This window comes from Rhinoderma darwinii, chromosome 5, assembly GCF_050947455.1.
Source record: "Rhinoderma darwinii isolate aRhiDar2 chromosome 5, aRhiDar2.hap1, whole genome shotgun sequence".
Classification (NCBI taxonomy): domain Eukaryota; kingdom Metazoa; phylum Chordata; class Amphibia; order Anura; family Rhinodermatidae; genus Rhinoderma; species Rhinoderma darwinii.
Window position 1 is genome coordinate 209,924,623 of NC_134691.1, and position 10,782 is coordinate 209,935,404.

The 10,782-nt window shown below is 39.5% G+C and overlaps 1 protein-coding gene across 1 annotated transcript in view; it reads left to right on the top strand.

Moving 5' to 3' along the window:
• Positions 1-10,401, top strand: part of ATPSCKMT (ATP synthase c subunit lysine N-methyltransferase) — a 47,507-nt gene extending 37,106 nt beyond the window's left edge. Inside the window, 3 exon segments of the mRNA XM_075826909.1 lie at positions 5,966-6,016; positions 9,458-9,608; positions 9,611-10,401. Of these exon segments, the coding sequence (XP_075683024.1) occupies positions 5,966-6,016; positions 9,458-9,608; positions 9,611-9,666 (258 nt within the window). The 3' untranslated portion in view covers positions 9,667-10,401.
• Positions 10,402-10,782: the final 381 nt, after the last annotated feature.

The window sequence follows — 10,782 nt, forward strand, 5'->3', positions numbered from 1 at the left end:
ATTTTTTTATATGTTAAAGATGTTAGTGCTTTATTAAAAACGTTTATATTCATTTGTGTGTTTGTGTTTTACTTTTTCTTATTTTTACACTTTTTCTTCCCTATGGGGGCTGCCATTTTTTGTTCCATTTCTGTCTGTGTCGATTAACGACACATACAGACATGGAATACGGCAGCCACAGTCCCATAGGGACTGCGAACGGCTCCCGTCCCATTGACTTCAGTGTACGGCGTCTGTGTGGGAACTGCGCATGCGCCGCTCCCACACAGTCCAATTCGAAATTGGCACCGTCCGGCGCCATTTTCCTGTGGACCGGAAGTCGCGGCCGGACAGTAATATTACTACTTCCGGTCGCGGCTTCCGGATTTGTGCACTTGGACCAGCGGCAGCAAACGGAGCGGACGGGCCGGAGGGAGCCGCGGCGGCAGGAGCAGGTAAGAGATTTCAATGTATGTTCGTGTTTGTGTGTGTTTACTACTGTATGTAAAGCTACTACACTGTGTGTTAGCTCAAAAAATGGCGACACACAGAGTAGGAGGTTACACCGTTCAAACCCCTCGTTTATCCCGGCACTAGCCAGGATAAAGGAGGGGGGGATGCTGAGAGCTCACTAGAGCGAGGGCTTTTTACCCAATTTTGCAAAGCTGCAATTTTGGGAATAGCTCCATCTAGTGACCAAAAATGGGTAGTATTATAAATTAGAACTAATTTATAATATTTCCTGACTCGTGAAAAAAATAAAAAAAATTTGAACAATGTTTAATCACCCACACACTAAATGTTTAATTTAAAAAAAAAAAACATGTTTTTCTGGCAACACATTCCCTTTAATGACCAAGCAAGTTTTGTTTTCCCATCGTCGCATTTAAAGTGCTATAACTTTTTTTATTTTTCTGTCAACATAGCTGTATGAGGACTTTTTTTTTTGCGGGACTGGATGTATTTTGTAATGGCACTATTTTGAGGTACATATAATTTTTTGATTACGTTTTTTTTTGAGGGGATTAGAAAGATAAACAGCAATTCCACCATTATTCTATGCGTTTTAAATTTACACTGCTCACCGTGCGGCATAAATAACCTGTTTCCTTGTTTTTGTACAATAAAAACACTTTTGAACTAAAATGATTTGTTTTTGCATAGTCGCTTTCCAAGAGCCATAACTTTTTTATTTTTTGTCAATGTAGTGATATGAGTGCAATAGAAAAAAATAGCAATTCCGACATCTTTTTTAGCGTTTTTTTTTTTTACAGCGTTCACCTTCCGGTTTAAATTACATGTTAACTTTATTGTCTAGGTCATTACGGCTGCGGCGATACCACATATGTGTACTTTTATTTCTTTTTTACACTTTTACTAAATAAAACCACTTTTTAATGGAAAAAATAGTTTTATTTGTTTTTTAACTGTAATCTTTATTAATAATTTTGATTTAACATTTATTGCTTATTTTTTCAGTCCCACTAGGGGACTTCACTTTGCAATCTTTTGGTCGCAGATATATACATAGTATACCAAAGCATTATTGCCTGTCAGTGTAAAACTGACAGGCAATACATTAGGCCATGCCTCTGGCACGGCCTAATAGGCATATAGCCGAGGCAGACCTGGGGGCCATTGATGGGCCCCCGGCTGCAATCACACCCCATCGGAAGCCCATAATTGCATTTTGCCGATGGGTGAGAGAGGGAGTTCCCTCTCTCTGTAAACAAAGTAAATGCTGCAGTTGCTATTGACCGCAGCATTTAACGGATTAAACAGCGGCGATCGAAGTAAACTTTGATCGCTACCGTTGGATCAGGAGCCCGGCTGTGTGACATTACACAGCCGAGCACCGGCTCCAGCCTGCATAGAACACCTGTACAGGACTTAGACTAGGCTGCCGTGAAAGGGCAGCGGCCTATCCTAAGGCCCCTTAGTGACCTCTGTGGTCACTAAGGGGTTAAAGTATGTTTTGAATTTAAAAAAAAACAGAGAACTCAATCTTAACCCCTTCCTTACATTTGGCGTATGGATACATCATGGAAAGCTAGTGCCTCCCGCATATTGCCGTATCCATACGCCAAATGCTTGAAGCTGAGCCGGTGCCATCCTCGCCGGATGTCAGCGGTATCTTACAGCTGACATCCGGCTGTAATAGCGAGGACCGAAATTAGCTTAGATCCCCGCCATTAACCCCTTAAATGCTGAAACGCGATCGCTGCATTTAAGGTGTTTGCAGCTCATCGGAACCCCAGCAATGAAATTGCCGGGGTTCCGGTGGCTGCAATGGCAACCGGAGGCCTAATACTGGCCTCCTGGTCTGCCTAGCATGGAAGCCGTTGAGGACACGCCGGGCGGCAGAGCCTGAACGGCTTCCGTAGCCGCCAGCAAGATGGCGCCGGCTCAGGAGCTGAGCCGGCGTCATCAGTGGTGGATGTCAGCTGTATGCAACAGCTGACATCCACCTGCAACGGCAGGAACCGGAGCTAGCTCCGATCCGTGCCATTAACTCCTTCGATGCAGCGATCGAAAGCGATCACTGCATCTTAGCAGTTGCTAGCAGATCGCCAGCACTGACATGCAATCAGAGCTGCTATGGCAACAGGAGACCCAATGGCCTCCTGCTCTGCCACTACGGAAGCCAATCAGCTTGCTGTCAGTGAACAACAAGTTATAAAATAAAACAGAATTGCCCAGTTCCCTTATCAAGTCTTTTATTATTGAAAAATAATAATAAACCATACGTATTTGGTATCTCCGCTTACGTAACGGCCTGAGCTATAAAAAAATATAATATTTATTGCACGCGGTGAACAGCGGAAAAAAAACCGTAAAAAACTATACCAGAATTTCTGTTTTTTGGTCACTTTGCCCTACAAATATTGGAACTAAAAGTGATCAAAAAGTCGCACGTATCCAAAAATGGTACCTATAAAAACTATAGCTCATCTCGCAAAAAACACAAACCCTCATACAGCTCCGTCGAAGAAAAAGTTAAAAAGTTATGGTTCCCACAACATGGTGACAGAAAAAATACATTATTTTTACAAAAGTAATTTTATTGTGCAAAACATTGTAAAACATGAAAAAGTGCTATAAATTAGGTATCGCCGGAATCGGACTGACCCACAGAATAAAGTTAACATGTAATTTATAACGCATGGTGAACGCTGTATAAAAAAAAATAAAGAAAACTATGCCAGAATTGCGTTTTTTTGGTTACCTGGCCTCCCAAAAAAATAGGATAAAAAGTGATCAAAAAGTCGCATGTACCCCAAAGTCTTACGAATAATAACTACAGCTCGTCCAGCAAAAAAAACAAAAAACAGCCCTCATGCCACTACATCTATGGAAAAATAAAATTAGTTAAAGCTCCAATAAGTCAGGAAATAAAAAATATGCAGTTGTGCAGCCCGAGGGGAACATTTCGTCTGTTTCAAAAGGCGATTTATCAAGGCCCTAAAATTAGGGAACCAGGAAGGGTAGGGCCCAAACATATCTGCTGGAAGCGAGGGCGCCCGTATTATACCAGGACAACACTTCCCAGAAAAATTCCCCAAACTGCAAGGTGCGGAGTGTGGACCAAAAGACAGATAAGGAAGGACATTTATCAGTGCGACACTGGCCTGTGCAGAAAGGATTGTGTCACAGCGTAACACACATCTATGGATTATTTTTTTTTACCCCATTATTATACGACTATGTCCCTGATATACTCTGCCCAGCTCACATGTACCCCCATATTATAAACGGAAACACCAGCAATAACAAAACTACTACCAAGCAAAACCCGCCCTCCAAAAGCCAAATGGCACTCCCTCCCCTCTGAACCCTACAGCGTGCCCAAACAGCAGTTCACTTCCACATATATGGCATCGCCATACCCGGGAGAACCCTTTTAACAATTTTTGGGGTGTGTGTCACCAGTGGCACAAGCTGGGTACGACATATTTGCCACTGAAATTGCATATCTAAGGAAAAATATAAATTTTTAATTTGCACCATCCTCAGCGCATTAATTTATGGAAAAGACCTGTGGGGTGGAAATGCTCCCTACACCCCTTAAGAAATGCCTTGAGGGGTGCAGTTTCCAAAATGGGGTCACTTCTCAGAGTTTCTTTTTATTATTTCACATCTGAGCCCTGCAATTGTGAACCAATACTTTGTAAATCGCCAAACAGCAGTTTATGACCACATATGGGGTATTGCCGTTCTCTGGAGAAATTGCTTTACAAATGTTTGGTTTAATTTTGTCCTTTATTTGTTGAGAAAATGAAAAATTTTGAGCTAAAGCTGCGTCTTATTGAAGAAAAATGATTGTTTTTATTTTCACTGCCCAATTCTAATAAAATCCTGTGGGGTCAAAATGCTCACTATACCCCTAGATAAATTCCTCAAGGGCTGTAGTTTCCTAAATGGAGGCACTTTTTGGCCGTTTTCATTGTTTTGTCATGTCAGGTGATTTGCAAATGCGACATCGCCTCCGCAAACCATTCCTGCTAAATGTGATCTCCAAAAGCCAAATAGCGCTCTTTCCCTTCTAAGCCCTGCCGTGGGGTCAAAATGCTCACTATACCAATAGATAATTCCCTCAATAGCTGTAGTTTCCAAAATGGGGTCACTTGTGGGGGGTTTCCACTGTTTTGTCCCCTCAGGGGCTTTGCAAATGTGACATAGTCTCCGCAAACCATTCCTGCTAAATTTGAGCTCCAAAAGCCAAATGGCGCTCTTTCCCTTCTGAGCCCTGCCGTATGTCCAAACATCCGTTTATGACCACACGTGGGGTATTGTTTTACTTGGGAGAAATTGCTTTACAAATTTTGCGGTGCTTTTTCTCCTTTAGTCCTTGTAGAAATGAGAAAAAAAAAATCGCTTTTTATGTAAGATTTTCATTTTCACGGCCTACTTCCAATAATTTCTGTAAAAAACCTGTGTGGTCAAAATGCTCACTATACCCCTAGATAATTTCCTTGAGGTGTGTAGATTCCCAAATGGGGTCACTTTTCGGGGATTTCCACTGTTTTGCCACCGCAAAATCCCTTGAAACCTGACATGGTGCCTAAAATATATTCTAATAAAAATAAGGTCCCAAAATCCACTAAGTGCTCCTTTCCTCCTGAGGCCGGTGCTCCTTTGCTTCTGAGGCCGGTGCTTCAGTCTATAAGCATGCTAGGGCCACATGTGGGATATTTCCTAAAACTGCAGAACCTGGGCAATAAATATTGAGTTGCATTTCTCTGGTAAAACCTTCTGTGTTATAAATTTTTTTTTATTAAAAATGTATTTCTGCAAAAAAATATGAAATGTGTAAATTTCACCTCTACTTTGCTTGAATTCTTGTGAAATGTCTAAAGGGTTAAGACATTTTCTAAATGCTGTTTTGAATACTTTGAGGGGTGAAGTTTTTAAAATGGGGTGATTTATGGGGACTTTCTAATATATAAGGCCGTCAAAGCCACTTCAGAACTGAACTTCCCCCCCGTAAAAATAGCCTTTTGAAATTTTCTTGAAAATGTGAGAAATTGCTGCTAAAGTTCAAAGCCTTGTAACGTCCCAGAAAAATAAAAGGATGTTCAAAAAATGATGCCAATCTAAAGTAGACCTATGGGGGATGTTAATTAGCAACAATTTTGTGTGGTATAACTGCCTGTCTTACAGGCAGATACATTTAAATTCAGAAAAATGCTAATTTTTCTCTAAATTTTGGTGTTTTTCACAATTAAATACTAAACGTATCGAGCAAATTTTGCTAGTAACATAAAATCCAATGTGTCACAAGAAAACAATCTCAGAATCGCTTGGATAGGTAAAATCATTCCGAAGTTATTACCACATAAAGTGAAACATGTCAGATTTGAAAAATGAGACTCTGTCAGGAAGGTCAAAAGTGGCCAAAGAGGGAAGGGGTTAATATCCTATATGTTAAACTACAACAAAAAATGGAAATTCCACTTACTAATTTTATGACCAAATCTTTTTGTAGGTCAGTTTTTCACAGTATACAAATATTGTCATCTTTGGAGTACCACAGATGGTAAGTAATCTTATTGTAATGTAGTAGTTTTTGCTAAAGTGAATAAAAAATTATATCCCTTAAATTTATTGTGCATACAAGGTAGGATAACTGTTACATAGGTTGAAAAAAGACACCGGCCCATCAAGTTCAACCTTTCTCAATCCATTACACGTCTTTCTTTGCTAAATTAATTATAACCCTCAATGCCATTCATCAGTAAATAATCATCTAGCCCTTTTTTTAAACGACGACATAGTATCTGCCATCACTACCTCTTGGGGTAGGGCATTCCATAGTTTGACTACTCTAACTGTAAAGAACCCTTTCCTATATTGATGTCTGAAACATCTTCCACACACAATGAATGTCCCCTGGTCCTTTGTAAAGTCCTTGGAAACAACAGATTATGTGCTAGTTCTTTATATTGACCACACATATTTATACATGTTACTAAGATCTTTTTTCCAAGCTGAACAAGCCCAATTTTTCTAGCCTCTCACGGTAAGGTACACCTCCCATCCCATTTAATAATCTGGTCACCCACCTCCAGTTCTCCTATATCCTTTTTACAATTTGGAGTCCAAAACTGAACTCCATATTCAAGATGTGGCCTTACAAGGGATTTATAGAGTGGTAATATTACATTTGAATCACAGGTTTTTATCTCTCTCTTTTTATACACCCTAAAACCCTATTTGCTTTTGCAGCTGCTGCCTGACATTGAGTACTGCTGCTTAGCTTATTCGTAACCAGAATAACCAGGGTATTCTCTTGTTCCGTTAGCCCAAGTTTGACTCCATCTATTATATATAATTTAATACTATTACTATGGCCTAAGTGCATTACTTTACATTTATCGACTTTTAATTTTATCTGCCATGTTTTTGCCCACGCTGCTAGCTTATCTAGGTCTTTGTAATAATTTCTGTAATAATTTATAGTCAAGCTGAGTATTCTACAAAGTTTTGTATTGTCAGCCAAAACTGACACCTTACTATCAATCCCATCCACAAGGTCATTAACAAAGAGATTAAAAAGCCTGATTATAGGCTGGACTTGATGGACCTATGTATTTTATCAACTATGTAACTGTGTGTGTGTGTGCGCGCGCGTCTATATATGTATGCGTGTGTGTGTGTGTGTGTGTGTGTATATATATATATATATATATATATATATATATATATACATACATACACATACACAGTTAGGTCCAAAAATTATTTGGATAGTGACAAGTTTTGGCATTTTAGCTGTTTACCAAAACATATTAAATATACAGTTATATAATCAATATGGGCTTAAAGTGCAGATACGCTTTAATTTGAGGGTATTCACATCCTAATTTGAGGAAGGGTTTAGGAATTACAGCTCTTTAATATGTAGCTGCCTTTTTTTCAAGGGACCAAAGGTAATTGAACAATTATCTCAAAAGCTATTTAATGGGTTGCATGGGCTATTCCCTTGTTAATCCATTATCAATTAAGCAGGTACAAGGTCTGGAGTTGATTCCAGGTGTGGCATTTGCATTTGAAAGCTGTTGCTGTGAACCCACAACATGAGGTCAAAGGAGCACTCAATGCAAGTGAAACAGACCATCGTTAGGCTGAAAAAAATGAAGAAATCCATCAGCGATAGCACAAATGTTAGGAGTCGCCAAACCAGCAGTTTTGTACATTCTTGAGCGCACTGGTGATCTCGTGAACTTCAAAAGGTCTGGACGTCCACGGAAGACAACAGTGGTGGATGATCTCAGAATCCTTTCCATGGTGAAGAAAAAACCCTTCACAACATCTACCCAAGTGAAGAACACTCTCCTGGAAGTAGGTGTATTAGTATCTACCATAAAGAAAAGACTTCATGAGAGCAAATACAGAGGGTTCACCACAAGGTGCAAACCATTAATCAGCCTCAAAAATAGAAAGGCCAGATTAGACTTTGCCAAACAACATGTAAAGAAGCCGTCCAGTTCTGGAACAGCAAGAAACTAAGATCAACCTGTACCAGAAGGATGGGAGGAAGAATGTATGGAGAAGGCTTGGAACGGCTCATGATCCAAAGCACACCACATCCTCTGTAAAACATGGTGGAGGCAGTGTGATGGCATGGGCATGCATGGCTGCCAAAGGCACTGGGTCACTAGTGTTTATTGATGATGTGACAGAAGCAGCCGGATGAATTCTGAAGTGTTCAGGGATAAACTTTCTGCTCAGATTCAACCAAATGCAGCAAGGTTGATTGGACGTCGCTTCACAGTACAGATGGACAATTACCCAAAACATACTGCGAAAGCAACCCAGGGGTTTTTAAGGCAAAGAAGTGGATATCTGGGTCCGTACACAAAATTTTATACTTATACAACAGGAGACTCATCTCTTAGGGCCTGTTCACATCAGCGTTGTCTCTCCGTTGAGGGGTTCCATCGGAGGAACCCCTCAACTTAAAGGCAAACGGAAAGCTTAGCTTCCGTTTGCATCACCATTGATCTCAATGGTGACGAAAACATTGCTAAAGGTTTCCGTTTGTCACCGTTGTGACCGGGTTCCGTAGTTTTCGATGGAATTAATAGCACAGTCGACAAGTATCAGGGACACGATCATCCACCTTAATAGTAGGGACAGAGTGGATGCGTCCACCCACTACATGGCTTAGGGGTAAGAGTTACCTGAGCCGTTGGCTGGATTACCAGTAAGAGTTACCTGAGTCATTGCTAACCTGCACACAGTAGGAGCACATTTGGTACGACCATTACATTCTAATCATATATCTGCATGTAGCTGGTCAGATATCAGTATGGATCCATATATTTATCAGTAGGTATTATAAACATGATATATATGACAATTTTTTTTTGTAGCGTATTACAACTACTGTTTTGGAATATGTGCAATATTTTATAAAAGTTATATTTAATATTGGTCACCTATGTTGCTAGAGAAATTGTGAATACTTGTGGTTGCACTTTATTTATCTCTACCAAGGCCTCATGCACACTTCCGTGTGCCGTTGAACGGCCGCTAATGACTGTTCCTTGAATCACGGACCACACACGGATGGCTTCCGTGTGCAGTCCGTTGTTTCACGGACCAAATCAATGCAAAGGCCGAGACTGTTCCGTCAAAAACGGGCAGGAGTAGGACCTGCATTACTTTTGACGGAACAGCCGCACGGTTCTGTTAAAACAACGGAAGTGTGCATGGCCCCATTGAAATTAATGTGTCAGGGTGCTATCAGTTAAAAAAAAACGGATAGCACCCTGACGGAAAAAACTGAAGTGGGCATGAGGCCTAAGGGAACACAGCACCAGAGTATTATTAAATACATTGGGAAAACACTTGAAATCATTTGCACTGCTGAATCAATAAAAGATTAAGTGCACTTTATAGGCATTAACATTTAGGTCATTATTTACATATGAAGAGAGATGGTAATCCAGATTTGTTGTTTTGTGCCTTTTAGATGCCACAACTGGAGAAAAAACTTCAAATGGAGTTATCGCTCACTGCGAGAGTTATTGCTTGCCGGTTTCCTTTTCCACATTGGATCCCAGATCGTATTTCAGGACAAGGAATAGACACTGTGTGGGCATACGACATGAAGACATTAAATGAATCAGTGTTACAGGATCAGTAAGCAAATTAAAAACTGTAGAAAAACTGGACACTTGAACAGATGATCGTTTTAACAATATGAAACTTTTCTGGATCTTCAACAAAGTCCCCCATTTGCCCTGCACAGCGAAATATTGATGTGAGGATGTTGCTTAATAATATTTCTAAATAGACTCATTTCAGAATCTCCCCAAGTTAGCACACTGGATTTTTATTGTCTGTGTTGATCTGTTGTGTAAAATGCTTCATGGTTGCAAACCAGAAATGATCATTTGCATGGGACACACAACTGTATAAACTGTATTAAGTTTCATATGGACTGGACTTGATGGACCGGTGTTTCATTATTCAACCTTATCAACTATGTACTTTCAGATAATAGGAACCCTGGTATTTATATTTATGAAACTTTTCTGAGAAATAATTTATGGCAGTACAGTAATACTTTGGCAATTTGGTATTGTGGTCATTTTCTATTGTGGTTACTGTCAAATATATAGAGCGACATTATCTTTAATAATGATTAGAATGAGTTAGATAAATATCTAACTAATGTTAATGAAAGATTATTAATTAAATTGCCTACATTTTTTATATATTTCAAAAATATTGCTTATTTTTTTCATTAATCTTTAAACATAACTTTATTTTAAAAACTGCCAAGTTCTGTGCAAGCAGATATTATTTGCCATACATTGACCTCAATATACTTAAAAATCCATTTTGCCATTTTACTTTTCTATCTTGTATGATATGATATGATGTTGGCACAAAGGTAAGACAATAAACCGGAATGAAGATTTATTTTTTTATTTTTGGGAATAATTAATCAAATGTTTCTGTTATTAAAAACATTTATCATTATTTTCACTTTTCTTTTCTCCATTATTGTGATGTATAGTTTTGTGATTTTTTAATCGCTAGGTTTTCTTTTAATTATATTTGAAATATCTCTAAGTACTATATGTAAGCTAGGGTGCACATGCACCCTGAGTAAGTCTGCGTAGCATATTAAACGTGACGGTGAGGTAAGATGTTGACACCATTTGGTGGGTGAGGAAAGACCGGCCCATATCTGCTATCTGAGCCTAGTGTTCCTCAACTTTCTTTCAAGACTGTCAGAGAACATCAGACAGACTGGCCTCTGATGAGGTTTTTGACCACGGTCATAAA